At 46.6% G+C, this 16,878-nt stretch overlaps 1 protein-coding gene and 1 long non-coding RNA gene across 2 annotated transcripts in view; one reads left to right on the top strand and one right to left on the bottom strand.

Annotated features, from left to right (window-relative positions):
* LOC126017529 (uncharacterized) overlaps window positions 1-16,878 on the bottom strand; it is a 47,578-nt gene that overhangs the window by 6,874 nt on the left and 23,826 nt on the right. The window lies entirely within an intron of this gene.
* The window catches only part of CDS2 (CDP-diacylglycerol synthase 2), a 72,747-nt gene that overhangs the window by 49,936 nt on the left and 5,933 nt on the right, over window positions 1-16,878 (top strand). The window contains exons 2-9 of the mRNA XM_049779270.1: window positions 2,176-2,306; window positions 4,144-4,240; window positions 5,449-5,546; window positions 8,120-8,259; window positions 10,019-10,077; window positions 11,278-11,360; window positions 15,517-15,604; window positions 16,552-16,620. Coding sequence (XP_049635227.1) covers window positions 2,176-2,306; window positions 4,144-4,240; window positions 5,449-5,546; window positions 8,120-8,259; window positions 10,019-10,077; window positions 11,278-11,360; window positions 15,517-15,604; window positions 16,552-16,620 — 765 coding nt within the window. The remainder of the gene's footprint in view (window positions 1-2,175; window positions 2,307-4,143; window positions 4,241-5,448; window positions 5,547-8,119; window positions 8,260-10,018; window positions 10,078-11,277; window positions 11,361-15,516; window positions 15,605-16,551; window positions 16,621-16,878) is intronic.

Genomic DNA, 16,878 nt, shown 5'->3' with positions numbered 1-16,878 from the left:
ACATCTCTCTCCCTGAGTACCGGTTGTGCCTAGTGCTGAGAGGGAATGACTGGGAAGGGGGATTAGAGAGGCTTAGTCACTCACTTAAAATTAGTCACACTTAAATCTGGAACCTTGGAAACATGCCCACAAATCGCAAAAAGGGAAGGCATGAGAGTTGGCCAACAGTCGTAAGATAGAGATCTCAGTTTTATCTTGTTATTAGTGGCCAGAGAAATTTTGTGTTTTGTTTTGGGAGAAGATCAAATGATCTTAGAGCTGATCCCAGTTTGGTGCTGGGCATAGAACCCCAGCTCCAACATACAAAGTATGCGCTCCAGCTTATTAAACTGCCTTTCTGATCTTGTTAGGCAAAATATATTTTGTATTGGTTTTATTTATGGGCCACAGTAACGATGCTCAGATGCTTTTTTCTGTGCTCAGGGATCACTCTTGGTAAGGTTTGGGTGACCATGTGTGGTGCTTTGGGTCAAACACATGTCAGCCCTCAGGCAAGATAAACACCCAACCTGCTGTACTGTTTTTCCAGCCCCTCTTAGGCAAATTTAAATTGTTAGTTCAACTTGCAAAGAGGAACTGGAGCAACAGTACAGTACAGTGATAGGGCCTTTGCCTTGCATGTGACTGATCTAGGGTCCATCCTTAGTACCCCATATTGATCCTAGAGCTGGCTGAAAGTGATCTGAGCACTGCTGGGTATGACTCAAAAGCTAAAAAACAAAAAATAAAACCTTTGTAAATTGGGGCTGGAGTGATTAGCACAGCAGGTAGGTGTTTTATGTGGCTGACCCGGGTTAGCTCCCCCCCCCCCCCCTTCACCGGCATCCCATATGATCCCCTGAGCGCTGCCAGTTGTGGCCCAAAAACCAAACCAAAACAAAAACCCTTTCTAAAAAACTAGCTGTGCTTTCATATGCATATAACAAAAACTTTGAAGATATGGCATACCTTTCACTGTTTATTGGTTTAGTTTGTTCCACATTTCTGAATGAAGGGTAAAGAGATCCCAGAATGCCTAAAGAGATCCCAGAATGCTGCAGTGAAAGGAATTTCACCAGACATGCTTTGGAGCAGAAGCCCTGGCTTACTAGATGGAGCTAGCAATTGAGCCTTTCAGTACCCCTGTTCCTTCCTGTCTAAGGAGGGAGGACTCTTCCTGTCTTTCTCTTCCCAGAATTGCTCCCAGCTTGTAGGCTCAGGAAATGCTCTTCCCATGGGGCAGGGCTGTCCAAAGTGCTGTTACCGCCTCCTAAGTGCTCTGATTCCTCTTCTCCAGTGGCTCTTCTGACGTCTCAAATGAATAGATCTGAGTCTTGGTGTTTGCTAGGTACTTGGCAAAGGGTACAATCCTCCCAGACTGGGTGAGCTGCAGGGCTTCACCCTGGGGGTAGGGAGGGGTTCTGTGGGTGATGGCACAGGGCACCCGGACTTTGGCTGGTGTCATGGAGGACAGACACGCCCCAGTCCTGGTGACTCACTCTCCCTGGCACTGTGCCACTTCTACCCTGACTAGGCCAGGCATCTCTAATGGCCTGTTCTTGTGAGGACTACTAGTAACACTGACTTTTAGGGGGCTTGGGGGCAAGGATCTGCATGTCTCAGCTCCCCTGATGGAATCTGTGGCTGCCTTGGTGTCTCTAAGAGCCTGTGGCTGTTTAGGTGTGGTGGATAGAGGGGTTCTTTGCAGATGTGGATGGGTTTTTGGGGTCTGACATTGTGAGTCTGGAGACTTACTTCAGGGGCAGGGTAACAGGGAGGCCCTGGTGCTCTCCCTGGGGTCACAGCCTCCAGGGAGTGCTCTGGTTCATTCTCTGTCTCTCTGTCTCTGTCTCTGTCTCTGTCTGTCTGTCTGTCTGTCTGTCTCCCCTCTCTCTCCCCTCTCTCCCTCCCTCCCTCCCTCCCTCCCTCCCTCCCTCCCTCCCTGCCCTCCCCTGCCCTCCCTTCCCTTCTCTCAGTTAAAGGGAATGGAGCAGATTGTGGCTGCCGCAACTCCTCCATGGTGCCTGCCACCAGGTGGGCAGCAGAAATCTCACTCACTGGGTGCCCATCTGTTCTGTCACCTGTCCCTGAGCCCTATTTGCATCTTCTTTCACAGACTTCCTGGGACAGACATGTATTTCCCAGGGGCTTCTGCTCAGCATTACTGACCTCTCTCTCATCTTTCCTTCCTCACAGGACTCAGAAGTCAAATTTGACGGAGAGACAGCATCCGACAGTGAGAGCCGTGCAGAAACTGCTCCCATACCTGCACCTGTAGATGATACCCCGGAGGTTCTCAATCGGGCACTTTCTAACTTATCGTCAAGGTAAGTTATCGTCCTGGTGCTGCTGCATGTGTCCTAGAGCCACTGGGGACCCAGAGTCCTTTGTGCCTCATCTGGAATCTTCTGTAAAGTGTTGTGACCTTGCACCAGAATAGCTACTAATTGCTTTCAGATAGACCATTCTTTGTGATAAAGTAGTTGCCCTCCTTTCAGTAGGTCCCAGTGCCCATACAAAATAATAGTCTATCCTTTACATCAGCCATGGCCTGCCAGTGCACAGGGGCAGGCATCGTGCTGAAGAGCAAATCCAGTGCCAGCCAAGAGACTCTGGCCCTGGAACTGGAAGCAGACTGCAGGCTGGGAACTGTGGTCTGAGGAGGAAGGAGACCCCACAGAGTGTTTGGGGCTAGGTCTCTGACTCAGCATGTGAGAAGCTATTCCTGAGTTCATGACACCCGGGGCACCATTTTTCACATTTTATCCCAGAGTTCAGTTTTTCCCATTCCCACACACATCTGTTGTGAATATTTCTTTAATTCTTCTGAAGAACTGAGAAACATCTCAGTTTGGGTAAATCTAAGCTTAACATTTTTCTTTTTGGGGGCCAGATAGATAATACAGTGGGTAAAGTTCACTTGCCTTGCATGTGGACAACCCAGCTTCCATCACCAGCATCCCATACTGGATGACGGAATCCCACTGGCAGTGATTCCTGAGTGCAAAGCGAAGAGTAAGTCCTGGGTATTGTTGAGTTTGGTTTAAAAACAAAAAATTTCTTGTTTTCATTAAAAATACTGTTTTTTGAGGTCCTTTCAGACACCTTAGTCCTTTCCACACCAGTTATGTAAGACCATAAACTCTAATTCCCAAAGCATTTTCTGAGCATACTCAGGTGGTACCTCCCCTAGGTGAACTTCGAAAGATTGGTTTGTGTGGTGATCACGTAAGGGCAAGGAGTCTATACTTACATCCCACACAGCCCTGCCCATCTATTTTCTCACTGTAATAATGGCTAGTGTTGAAAGTTGATTGAATTTATACATGGTAGACCCTGGAAGAATACCTCAGCGCACATTCAGAGCACAACAACGTTGGATTCTTCTGCAGGGAAATGGGGAAAATGTTTATAGTTTTTCTTTAGGTAAACTCAGCCAGAGAAGCTATCCAAATAGATCTAGAGATGGAGAGAATTGGGGCTGGAGAGATAGCACAGCGGTAAGGCATTTGCCTTAGATGCAAAAGGACGGTGGTTCGAATCCCGGCATCCCGTATGGTCCCCCGAGCCTACCAGGAGTGATTTCTGAGCAATAGAGCCAGGAGTAACCCCTGAGCGCTGCTGGGTGACCCAAAAACCAAAAAAAAAAAAAAAAAAAAAAAAAGAAAAAAGAAAAAAAAATGGAGAGAATTAAGTTTGTGTCTTTTTTGTTGGTTTTGGGGCCACACCTGGTAGTGCTCAGGGTTTACTCCTTACTGTACATTCAGGGATTACTTGTGGTGGGCTTAGGGGACCATATAGGGATGTCTGGGATGCAGATGCTGTTTGGATATGCTGTATCTCTGGCCGGCACCATGCAATGCATGCGTGCGTGCGTGCGTGTGTTGGGGAGGGGATGCACCTGGCAGTGGTTGGGGGTTTGTGCAGTACCAGGAATTGAACCTAGATCCTATACATGCAAAGCGTGGACTCAGCTCTTTCATCTCTCACCATCTGAGGGTGTTGGTTGTGGGTGCAGTCAGTGCGTCAGTCTCGGAAAGGAGGTACTCTCGGGAAGCAGTGCCCTGTGGAGCCATGTCCCAGGACTAATTCCCATCTTGTGTTTGTGTTCTGGTTCCTTCTGGGCCCCTAACGATTCTTTTTCTTTCCCTCACTCTGACTTAGATGGAAGAATTGGTGGGTGAGAGGCATCCTGACCCTGGCTATGATTGCGTTTTTCTTCATCATCATTTATCTGGGACCAATGGTTTTAATGATTATTGTAAGTGCTCCTTGCTCACTGTTTGAATTTGGCTTCCCAGTTTCCTTCAGGACGGGGCATCTGAAGTATCAGGTGTTGGGTTGGTTATGGAAGTCATTTGGTTTCCCGGTTCCTGTGAATCCTATGACCTTAGATGGTCTGTGAATTCTCACCTGCCAGCAGGAATACTGGCTTTCAGTCAGTGAAGTGGGATTATTAAAGTTGTCTCTTTCACTGTGTGACTCCAGCTGTGACTGTGACTCTTGGCTTTGTCATATTTTCCTGGGTCCACAGGCCTTCTGTCATTGGCGACCCTGGGAAATGGCTAACGGCTAATTGCTGAGCACTGCAGTGGGGGCTTTTGAGGGTTTCTATTCAAAGTTGAAAGGGGAAGGGATTGACAAATCCTGGAGATTCTTTTTTGTTTGTTAGGTTTTTGGGCCATATGCTCAAAAGTTACTCCTGGCTCTGAGCTCAGGAATTAATCCCGTTGGTGCTCGGGGGACCATATGGGGTGCCGGGGATTGAACCCAGATCGGCCATGTGTGAGACAATTTAGTATCGTTCCAGTTCCACATTCTTTCTTTTGTTTTGTTTGCTCCAGCTCCAGATTATTTTTTGTTTTGTTTTGTTTTGTTTTGGTGCTCAGGGGTTACTTCTGGCTCTGCACTTAAGAGTTAGTCCTGGCAGTGCTCAAGAGATCATATGGGGGGGGGCCAGGAAGGTGGCGCTAGAGGTAAGGTGTCTGCCTTGCAAGCGCTAGCCAAGGAAGACCGCAGTTCAATCCCCCGGCGTCCCATATGGTCCCCCCAAGCCAGGGGCAATTTCTGAGCGCATAGCCAGGAGTAACCCTTGAGCATCAAATGGGTGTGGCCCAAAAACCAAAAAAAAAAAAAAAAAAAAAAAAAAGAGATCATATGTGATACTGAGGATCAAACCCGGGTTGGCCCCATGTAAGGCAAGCACCTTACCTACTGTATTATCGCTCTGGGCCTGTATAATTTACTGTATAACCTACTGCATAATCGCTGTGGCCCTCCTGGGAGATTCTGGAATAAAGCAGTAATGGAAGCTTCAAGAGACGTGTCTGTTGGTTGTGAGGAATTGGATCTGCTCTGTGTGACCTGAACTGCCAGCTGCTGTGTGTGGGTGGTATGACCCATGGGCTTCTATTTCCAGACAGTCTAGGAATGGGGGATGAGCACTGTTCTTTCATATGCCTGCTGCAGGTGATGTGTGTCCAGATCAAGTGTTTCCATGAGATTATCACTATCGGCTACAATGTTTACCACTCCTATGACCTTCCCTGGTTCCGAACCCTCAGCTGGTAAGTTCTCTTTCCCTCTACACTCCTCTCTTCTGGGTGGACCATGTAGTATCTTTAACCTGGGCCTCCTGCATGTAACATCTATGTTTTGGTTCTAGATCAGTATCTTTATTTGGGGCAGGGAGGCAGGAGGAGGAGGGCACATTCAGTGGAGTTCAGGGTCTGCTTTGTGTTTGCCACTCTGGGCTTGCTCTTGGCTGTGTTCCAGTGTTCCATATGTTGGAAATTGAACCCAGACCTCTGCATGCAAAGCATGTGCTCAGCCCTCGGTCCCATTTACCTGATCAGCTTTTTTTTTTTTTCCTTCAGATTTTTATCTTGCTTTTTGGGACATCACCAGTGGTGCTCAGGGATCACTCTTGGCAGTGTTTGGGGAACATTTGTGGTGCCAGGGATTGAACCTGAATTGGCTGTGGTCAAGGTGCTATCCACTGTACTCTTCAGACTCAGATCAGCACATTTTATGTTCTAGTGTCCCTGTTTTCCATAGTAGTTATCTGAGAATAGTCAGTGCTGGCATGACTGCTTTTAGAACCTGCCTTTTGTATCCTTAAATAGGTAGTTTAGGGGCTAGAGTGGTGGCACATTGGTAGGGCGTTTGCCTTGTACGTGGTTGACCTAGGATGGACTGCGGTTCTATCCCCTGGCGTCCCATATGGTCTCCTGAGCCAGAAGCAGTTTCTGAGTTTATAGCCAGGAATAACTCCTGAGCATCATAGGGTATGGCCGAAAAGCAAAAAAAAAAAAAAAAAAAAAAAAAGGTAGCTTAGAGTTTGTGGATTTTAAACTTGGACTCCTAGGTGTTTTGAAGGTACCTTGGGGACTAGAATGGTCAGGGAGTGAGACTAAATACATAAGACCTTGACTCCTCAGAGAAACCGGTTTATCCTACTCATCCATTTTGGAGCAAATAAGTGGAAAATAATGAAGGTTGTGGAGCAGGTGATGCCTGAGACCCCTTCCTGATAGGATACCCTGGGATTTTGGCCACCCTATTCTCTCTCAGGTACATGTGAGCAGACCTCTGCACAACCCCAAGAGGAAATCCTCTTACCCTGCTGTGCTGAATGAAACTCAGGAGCAAATCCCCCACTTGACATACTCACTGATGCGTTCTCACGGGGGTGGACAGGCCCTTTCTAGAGGAGCCGCCTTATCCCCAGCAGCACAGACCACCCGTAGACTGACTCAAGGTTGTGCCTGCTTCCACCATTCTGATGTAGCTTCTCTCCCTCTGTCGCTCTCTCTTCCCTTTCTCTTTCTCCCCATCTCCCTCTCCTTCCTCTCCACTCAAAGCAGGTTTCGGATGTTGTTAGTATATCAGGAGTTGACTCCTGGTGCACCGGAACCTGCTTGACTTATTGTTTATCCTCAGGAAATATCCCTCAGACAACAAGAAAGAAGCCCACAATGGGAAGTGCTGGAACTTGTACAGTTTCAGAAGGAGACAGGATGCACAAGCTGTCCTCTTTCCTCCCCACGGAGGGTTCTTGTCACACAAGAGTGTGCAAGAGTGGAGTTGTGGGCAGAACTGGTCAGAGAGGAAGATCCTCTGAGTCAGTGAAATAAATTCTCTATAGGAATAAATATGAGGAGGCAGAGATCATGCGAGGCCACACTTGTTGGTGCTTGGTACTACTCTTCTGGCTCTGTCTTTGGGGATCATTCCTGGTGGTGTTGCAAGAGTAATCATGTGATGCCAGGGTTGTGTGTGGACCATGCAGTGCTGACCCTTACCTGGGCCAGCAAAGCTAGTGCCTAACCTCTGAGCTTTCTCTGGCCTCAGATCAGGCAGGGCCTCATGAAGAAGCAGCATTTGAGCAACCAGTGAGAAGATGGTTAAGTGATGATGTTGTAGGTAGGGAACCTGACAAGCAAGGCTGGAGTAATAAGGCTAGGTGGAATGTTTGGATTCTTTTTGTTGTTTGTTTTGTTTTGGGGCCACATCTGGCAGTGCCAGGGGTTACTCCTGGCTCTGTGCTCAGGAATTGCTCCTATTGGCTTGGGGGACCAGATGGGATGCTGTGGTCAAACCCAGGACAGCCATGTGCAAGGCAAATGCCCTACCCACTGTACTATCACTCTGGCCCCCATGTTCTTAGATGTGGAAGCTCTACAAAAGGGGAAGAACCCTAGCCTCAGCTTTCTAGATAAACTCACCTATGTGTCTTTATTAAAGAGAGATGACAGGAGCCTAGAGCAATAATACAGCAGATAGGGCACTTGCGTTGCATATGGCCAACTCAATTTCTATACCCCATACCGTATATGGTCCCCTGAACCCCACCAGGAGTGATCTGAGTGCAGAGCTAGAAGCAAGTCCTGAGCACTGTTGAGTGTGGCCCAATCTCTCTTCCTACCTCTTCTCCTCCACAGCCAACAAAACATAATAAAATCAACCCATCAAAATGAAACAAGAAAACAGGATGGTGGGCTAGAGAGACATAGTATGGGGTTAAAATTAGCTTGTTACGCTTTGAGCTGCTCTGAAACCTCCTGATGACCCTTGGTTTCCTCCAGCTTTGCTGTCAAGAAGAGGCCACCTCTGCCCATTAGTGACATGTCTTTTACAGGTACTTTCTACTGTGTGTAAATTATTTCTTCTACGGCGAGACAGTGACCGATTACTTCTTCACTCTGGTGCAGAGGGAGGAGCCTCTGCGGATTCTCAGTAAATACCACCGATTTATCTCCTTCACTCTCTATTTAACAGGTACGTGCTTCCCTCGTTTCATGTCTGTCTTGATCTCTGCATGTCATGGAGGAGTGGGGCGAGCCAGTCAGTGTGACTTCTGGTAACAATGACTGTGACTGCAGAGGAGAAAGGGAGGCCTCTAAGGCCATGGTGCTGTCACAGACTGAGGTGCTTGTGTGGCAGGGGCCTGCAGGCTGTGCCAGCTGGCCTCATGTGCCATCTCTGTTGGAGGGCAACATGCCTGGGTCCTGTTCTGACTCCCCTATTGGCAGATGTTGTGTAATGTGACAGACAGAAACCACCCAGGAAAACCCAGTGGCTCAGCTCTGGAGTCCATCTAGTGGGACAGTAGCTGTGTGGTAGATGGTGCAGTGAGCTGGGTTTCTGGAGACTGGGGGACCCGAGAAGGGCCTGGAACCAAAACCCTCTAAGTCTCAGTGAAAAAACACAACACATCAATTCCTGTGCGGAATCAAACAGACACATTAAAACATGTTCAGGGCAGAGTGATGCTTATCTAAACCAACACTTCTCAACTGGTATCCATAGTGACCTTTGCAGTCTCAGGATATCCCAAGGCGTCCACAGCATAAGATTTAGAGGTCATTGAGAACATGGGGAGGGGGTGGTCCTAGGAAGGAAACAAAGGTGGAAGGGGCCCATATGGGGCCAGAAAAACAGCGAGAGACATGACTTCAAACTCAAGCCTCTATACTACTAGTTCTGAGCTGCTGGGATTTTCTGAATTGTGTTTAAACTTGGAGAACAGTTAGAGGCACGTGAGAAATTTCTCTGACCTAAATTTCAGTCTGTCTTATTCTTGATCAGCCTGGTAGTAATACTTGCCTTTGAACCATACTTGGATTTTAATATCTACCTTGCCTACCTGCCACTCAGCGGATTAGGATTAGAGAGCAGCCCCTGTGGAGGGGGTTCAATGTAACCTGTTCCCTTCTGGCACAACTTGCCTCTGGAAAAGTTTCTTTGCTGCTTGGTGAAAGAGGGTGGGGACGATAGGGGTCTGCAGATTCGCCTGGGGGGTGGGAGAAGGAATGGATAGTGACCATAGGAGTCAATGAGAGATGCAAGAGTGGCTTAACCCTAATCAGACCTACTCCCTCAGATTTCCTGCCTTCTGGGATGAGCTCTGCAGACTTTTTTTTTTTTTGTTTTTGGGCCACACCCGGCGGTGCTCAGGGGTCACTCCTGGCTGTCTGCTCAGAAATAGCTCCTGGCAGGCACGGGGGACCATATGGGACACCGGGATTCGAACCAACCACCTTTGGTCCTGGATCGGCTGCTTGCAAGGCAAACGCCATTGTGCTATCTCTCCAGGCCCTCTGCAGACTTCTTAAAGGCCCATGTTATCTTTAGCTTGGGGCCCTTGGTCTGTTGAACTGGGTCTGCCTTTGAATGAGAGAGTATGTATGAGAGGAGACAGTATGTAAGCGATCAGGTGTGACTTCGAACCAGCAGATTTATTTATGAAAGCGAACAACTGGCCTGCCTGCTGGAATGTGTCTCTCTGGTGAATTGTGGAAATCGGTCATGGTGTGCAGAATTGAAAAGTGTTACCTTTGATTATCTGAAGGAATCATTTTCTCCCTTTGGAATAGTTTCTGAGCAGCTGTTTTCTCTCTCTTGGGCTTTGTCATTGTGCATGAGTTAGCTGCTGCTAGGAAATCAGTCAGATGACCACTGACCCCAACTAGAGGAAGTGGCCAGGACAGAGATAAATGCAGAGCTCCATTCAATGTGCCCTTTCTCCTCCCACTAGGATTCTGCATGTTTGTGCTGAGTCTCGTCAAGAAGCATTACCGACTGCAGTTCTACATGGTAAGGGAGTTGCTTGTGTCAGAACACTTGATTTCAGTCGAGTTCTGCAGAAACCCAGCAGGCCCCTCCCCTTCTCTTCCCAAGAAAACTCAGGTGTACAGCCTATTGTGTGAGCTTGCAGACTCAGTTGGAAAGATAAGGGCTCATTTGGCAGACCTGCATCCTAGATATCTGGTTCCTAAATAATCTCCCCTTAAGAGCTGCAAAAGGTGGGGGTGCTTCGGGTAAGACTTCTTCAGGTGATGATGCTTCAGGCTTACCCACAAATTCTTGCCTGCTCTCTTTCTCCCTCCACTGGAAAGTGCATCCTCTTTGAGAGCCCAGGACTTAAGACCTCTTTTTTTTTTTTTTTTTTTTGGTTTTTGGGTCACAACTGGGTGTGCTTAGGGGTCACTCCTGGCTCTACGCTCAGAAATCGCTCCTGGCAGGCTCAAGGCGGGGACCATATGGGATGCTGGGATTCAAACCACCATCCTTCTGCATGCAAGGCAAATGCCTTACCTCCATGTTATCTCTCTGTGCCCCCTTCCCCTTTTTATTTTTATTTATTTTTGGTAAGACCTGCTTCTTTTTTTTTTCTGGCCACACCCATCTGACGCTCAGGGATTACTCCTGGCTAAGGGCTCAGAAATTGCCCCTGGCTTGGGGGGACCATATGGGACGCCGGGGGATCGAACTGTGGTCGAGATATTTCCTTGGCTAGCGCTTGCAAGGCAGATGCCTTACCTCAAGCGCCACCTCTCCGGCCCCAAGACCTGCTTCTTGAGACTCTAACAAGTGCCCAGGCTCCAGAGTCCAGGCAAACTCCCATTTGGCAAGCCTTAAACTTGTCCTTTCTTCCTTCCTTTTATTTTGGTGGGGAAGGTGGAAACTACACCTGGTGATGTGTGGTTAGACAAACGGGTTAACGCACAAGTCCTGGAGATTCTTTCTTGTTTGTTTTTTGACCCGCACCCAGTGTTGCTCGGGACCATGTGGGGGTGTCGAGGATAGAATCTGGCAAACACCCTACCTGCTATAGTATTGCTCTGGCCCCTCCTTCCTTTTGATGGGCGCAGCCATTGGAGACTGAGTAGTTCCCAGCCACTGGCTCTGTGCTTTCATTGCCAGTGAAGGGCAGTACCTCTCGCATGTTGCGCATTGTCTGAAGTCCCATTCAAGACAAGCAGGTGGAATAAGAATCCTTTTCTTCTCCTGTAGTTTGGCTGGACCCACGTCACATTACTGATCGTCGTAACCCAGTCACATCTTGTAATCCACAACCTGTTCGAAGGAATGATTTGGTGAGTGATGTCATCTGGTGATTTTCCCTTGGATTTGGTGAGTGTTTGTCATGCTCAGGTGCCCTGGGAATTAAAACCTGGCTTTCCTCTTTTTTGTTTTGTTTAGTTTTGCTTAGTTTGGGAGCCATACCTAGTGGTGCTCAGGTGTTACTTCTGGCTCTGAGCTCAGAAATCACTCCTGAAGGTGCTGGGGAACTATATGGGATGCCAGAGATCGAACCAGGGTCTGCCACATGTAAGGCAAATGTTCTGTCCTATCCACTGTGCTAACGCTCTGGCCCCAAAGTCTTAAGCCAGTGTCACTCACTTTCAGCCATATTAGAATCCTCTTCAGGGCTTTGTGTGACCCTAATTACGGATTACTGCCTGTGGATTTGTGCTGCAGTGGATCTGAGGGGTGAAGCAGAGATTATGCGTTTCTGTTCTGATTTGAGGTTGTGCTCAGGCTGGTTGGTCAAGAGCCACACTCTGAGACCTGCTGCTGTTCTAGATGGGAAGTAACGGGCTCCTTAAAGGCTTCAGAGCAGTGCAGCCGTATGGCAAAGTACAGCCATATGGCAACACATTAGAAATACTAAAGTGTGTATTCCTGGCAAAATGGAAGCTGCAAAGTCGTCACGTGGAAGGGAACTTTATGAGCGCAGCAACAATTGTAGAAATCTTTGAAGATTGTATATTGACCCAGACTAATTACAGTTTGTCTAATTCTTTATAGTCAAGCAGATAAGCATGGAGAATGAGAAAAACCGACGATAAATTGACCTCTTTTATAATTATAGATAAAAGGCTCTGAATAACTCTTTGAAGTGATTCTGCCATGTGTGTCAAAAGAAAGATAGACTATCACTTAATAGGTCAGGAATACTGTGCTTACAGAAGGCAGCCTGCCAGCTTTGGTAGAAAGTGGGTGATATTAGTGGTGCGGGGAAGGCACATCCTAGTGTCTGTATGGAACAGGTGTGGGTCAGTCACTTCTAGAACCCCAGGTTCTGCTTCTGCTTCTAGCTTACGGTATGTGGACATGGGACCCACCCACTCCTGTGGACCAGCAGACTCCCTGAAGTTTCTAGTAATCATAAACCATTCAAAAAAAGGGAAGGAACTAGGGCAGAACATACAAAGTACCATGTAGAACAGTGGAGGTAACTGGTAGAAGAAGGAAAAGCAGATGCTGATTTACTCTGTGGCCCCTTTTCTCTCTCTTCCCTTCTCTGTTGCTTGCTATTGGGTTTGGCTTTTTTTTTCTCCCACATCTAGCAGCACTTGGGATACTCCTGGCTTCTGGCTCTGTGCTCAGAAATCATTCCTGCAGGCTCAGGGGACCATATGGAATGCCAGGGATTGAACGTGGGTCTGTCCCAGGTCGGCTGCATGCAAGGCAAATGCCCTACTGCTGTGCTATCGCTCCAGCTCCCCAGATTTGGCTTTTTGTTTTTTGTTTGTTTGTTTTTGGGCCACACCTGGTAATGCTCAGGGATTACTCCTGGCAATGCACTGAGAAGTCGCTCCTGGCTCGGGGGACCATATGGGGCGCCAGGGAATTGAACCGCAGTCTGTCCTAGGCTAGAGCTGGCAAGGCAGACACCTTACCTCTAGCGCCACCACGCCGGTCCCCCAGATTTGACTTTTGAAATACTCTCGGCTTGAGGACATTTCCTGACCCATGACTGCTGTGAACCGTTTTTCAGACCCTACAAGACCAAGTCGCAGGCTGAAGCTGTTTTAATCCTCCCCAGATTTAAAAGGAATATATATATATTTTTTTTTGATTGTTTTTTTTTTTTTTTTTTTTTTTTTTTTTTTTTTGGGTCACACCCGGCAGTGCTCAAGGGTTACTCCTGGCTCTACGCTCAGAAATCGTTCCTGGCAGGCTCGGGGGACCATATGGGATGCTGGGATTCGAACCATTGTCATGCCTTACCTACCTCCATGCTATCTCTCTGGCCCCAATAGGTATAATTCTTACTGGGTATTTCCTGATGTAGATGTAATTTTCCACCCTTTTATAGATTTGTTTAGTAGGAAATTCAAGTAGATAAGTTTCTCTTGAGTTCTGAAATCATGTTAGAACCAGGTTATAGGGATTGTTTAGCTTGTTATTTTTTTACCCCCATATGCACCAGTAGTAGTATCCTGTGGCATTATTCCTTTTTGTACAGACACATTAAAATGAAGAAATATTATGTATAGAAAGAAGTTCTTATCTAATAGGGTTAGGAACTCCTAAATTTTTGTTGCAGGGGGTCCTTTCTCTCTGAACATTTGTCATAATGACTTGATTTAGGCTTCAGTCGATAGGACATTGGCCATTCACCCCCTAACCTTGGATCCCATCTTTGGAACTGGCACACTTTTCTGCACCAGTACCAGCACCAGGAATTTGACCCAGGAATGCCTTAATGCTGTTCTGGCACTGACTTGCTTCAGGCTGGGTTCATATGACACTTTGGTGACTTGGAAACTGAAACAACCTGCTTTCAGGGCAGGTTTCCTTGCCTTGACACTTAACAGTGAGATGGAACCAGAAGATGTTTCATGACAATCTGACTTCGACATAGGACCTGCAAAAACCAAGATCTCTAATTACTGAAGCTTGACAACTGTGATCTTATCTTGTGAGAACTTTTCCTGGACCATAAAGAAAGACTTTGGGATGAGACAATTTAGCATACCCTGAGCCTGTAGATGGTCTTATGGCAGGAGGCTTCATGGGTAGGGAAACCTTGTTTTTAGGCAAAAGGTTGTTTCTTTCTATTTTCCCCAACTTTTGCTGTGCTTATGTAAAAAACTATCACTTTTTTTTTTTTTTTTTTTTTTTTTGGTATTTTTGGGTCACACCCGTTTGATGCTCAGGGGTTACTCCTGGCTAATCGCTCAGAAATCGCCCCTGGCTTGGGGGGACCATATGGGACTCCAGGGGATCAAATCACAGTCCTTCCTTGCAAGGCAGACACCTTACCTCTAGCGCCACCTCTCCGGCCCCATTTCTGGATTTTTCTATAGCATTAAGAAGGAGGAAAAAAAAAAAAAGAGAAGAAAGGATGGAGGCCAGGGGCCAAGTGGCCTTATTTGCATTGGCGGAGATAAAAAAGGACAGAACTAAATATCCAAGCCAAAGTTAATAACAATAGAATCAAGAGCAAAAGGTTATTTCTTTCTATTTTCCCCAACTTTTGCTGTGCCTATGTAAAACACTGCCACCTTTTTATCTTTTAGATAGGGGCTTTTGCCTTTTCATAGAACCTTGGGACACGAATTACTTTGTTTTACTTTATTTTTCTGGATTTTTCTATAGCATTAAAAAGGAGAAAAAAAAAAAAAAAGGAAAGAAAGGATGGGGGCCAGGGGCCAAGTGGTCTCAGTTATATTGGTGGAGATAAAAAGGACAGAACTAAATATCCAAGCCAAAGTTAACAACAGTAGAATCAAGAGACTCAAACTATAACAATCTAAATGTAAAATGGACCTGTTATCCTGGCAGGCTGAAGGCCAGGGGTAGATGGTATGGGATATACTCTGAGAACATTGGTGGAGGGAGGTCAGCATTGGTGGCGGGGTTGGTTCTGATTTATTGTTATGTCTGAAATCTAACTATGAATTACAATGGTTTCAATTAAATATAAAGGAAAGCAGAAATGAGTTTGAGCTGGTTGTTTTGGGAATGAAGATGGGGAAAAAAACTTCCTTGTCTTAATGTCTTAAGTTTGTGTCCTCGTGTGCACTTTAGCTTTACAATTTCAAAGTAACAAGTGACATTTATCTCTTTATTTTGGATTTTTGGGTCACAACTAGTAGTGCCTTGAGCTTATTCCTGGCTCCATGCTCAGGGATCATTCCTGATGGTGCTCAGAGGATGGTGAGATATGGTGCTAGGGATCAAACTCAAACAAAATAATGTGCAAGGCAAGCGTCCTATGTATTGTACTCTCTCAAGCCTTAACAAATGACATTTTACAGACTGCCAATTCACCCAAAACACTTTTGAATGCTTGTTATGTTTCAGGTCTAGGTGTGACCTACTTGGTATTTTTTTGAAGCTTATTTCTTGCTTTACTTGGAGTTGTTTGGTACTGAAATGTATGAATGTCATTGTCTTTTGCCTATTATTTGAGGTAATATTTCAGTAAGGTAATCCTCAGTTCAATCTCTTTCCTAGGTTCATTGTCCCCATTTCTTGCGTGATCTGTAACGACATCATGGCCTATATGTTTGGCTTCTTCTTTGGCCGGACACCACTCATTAAGGTAAATGGGTCATCCTGACAGAAATAATCACTACAGGGAGAGGGCAGGATATTTTGTTCAGCCTGGGGGGACTCAGATGGCATCTAGCTGGTGTGTCAGCCTGCAAATGTGCTGGGCATCCATTACCGTGCAGAGAAATTTTATTGAAAAGACTGACAACTGTTCATAGGACAAAAGGATTTAATGAAGATGATAGTTTTAGAGATGGTACAGGGCCCAATTGGATTTGGACTTGAGTCTTTTTTAGGTGGAGGGCCATTTCCATTGGTATTAAAGGCTGATTCCTGGCTTTAGTATTCACTCCTGGGTGTGGGGGGAACATTTGTGGTACTGGAGATTGGACCTGGATTAGCTGCACAGAAGGCAAGACCTTACTTTTGATACTGTCTTTTCAACCCTGAACTGGAGTCGTCATTTATTTCATCTCTTGTTTTTGTATTTTTAAAGTACTTGATGACCAGTAGAAAAAGAAGAAAATGGAAGTGGAGGGGTCAAGAAATAAATCAGATTTAGGGGGATGAGGTTTAGAAGGTGAGGTGATTAGCAAAGTAAAGTTTTGTGCATGTTTGTTTTGGGACCACACCTAGTGGTACTTTGGGCTTATTCCTGGCACTGTGTTCAGGGGTCATTTCTGGCAGGGCTCAGGGGATCAGATGGGGTTCTGGGTATAGAACCTGGCTCATGTACAAGGCAAATATAAATGTCTTACCTGCTGTACTCTTTTACAGCCCTGTAAAGTGAAGTTGTTTTTTTAATAGAAGGCTGCGCATGTGTGTGTATGTGTGTATTTGTATGTGGTATTAGGGGGTCAAGCCCAGGGCCTCACACATACGAGACGTGTGCTGTATCATTGTGCCATTCCCCATCTCTTCATTGGTCCCATGTTAGCATTCTGAGGACACTGTGTATAACAAGATGTGTTCTAAGAACATGCTCTCTGTCCACAGCTGTCCCCAAAGAAGACCTGGGAAGGCTTCATTGGGGGCTTCTTTGCTACTGTGGTGTTTGGTCTTCTGGTAAGTGATGGCTCCTACCTGGGGGGGAGGGAATGCACAGGAATCCTTTGAGCAGTGACCTCACATCTACTTTTCTTTGGGAGGAGGGTTTGGATCACACCCCGCAGCACTCAGGGGTTACTCCTGGCTCTATGCTCAGAAATCGCTCCTGGCAGGCTCCGGGGACCTTATGGGATACCAGGATTCGAACCACTGTCCTTCTGCATGAAAGGCAAATGCTTTACCTCCAGGCTATCTCTCTGGCCCCAAGGCATATTT

The sequence above is a fragment of the Suncus etruscus genome, chromosome 9 (assembly GCF_024139225.1).
Source record: "Suncus etruscus isolate mSunEtr1 chromosome 9, mSunEtr1.pri.cur, whole genome shotgun sequence".
Lineage (NCBI taxonomy): Eukaryota > Metazoa > Chordata > Mammalia > Eulipotyphla > Soricidae > Suncus > Suncus etruscus.
Note: the sequence above shows the minus strand (reverse complement) of the source record. Positions and strands in the feature narration are given on the sequence as shown.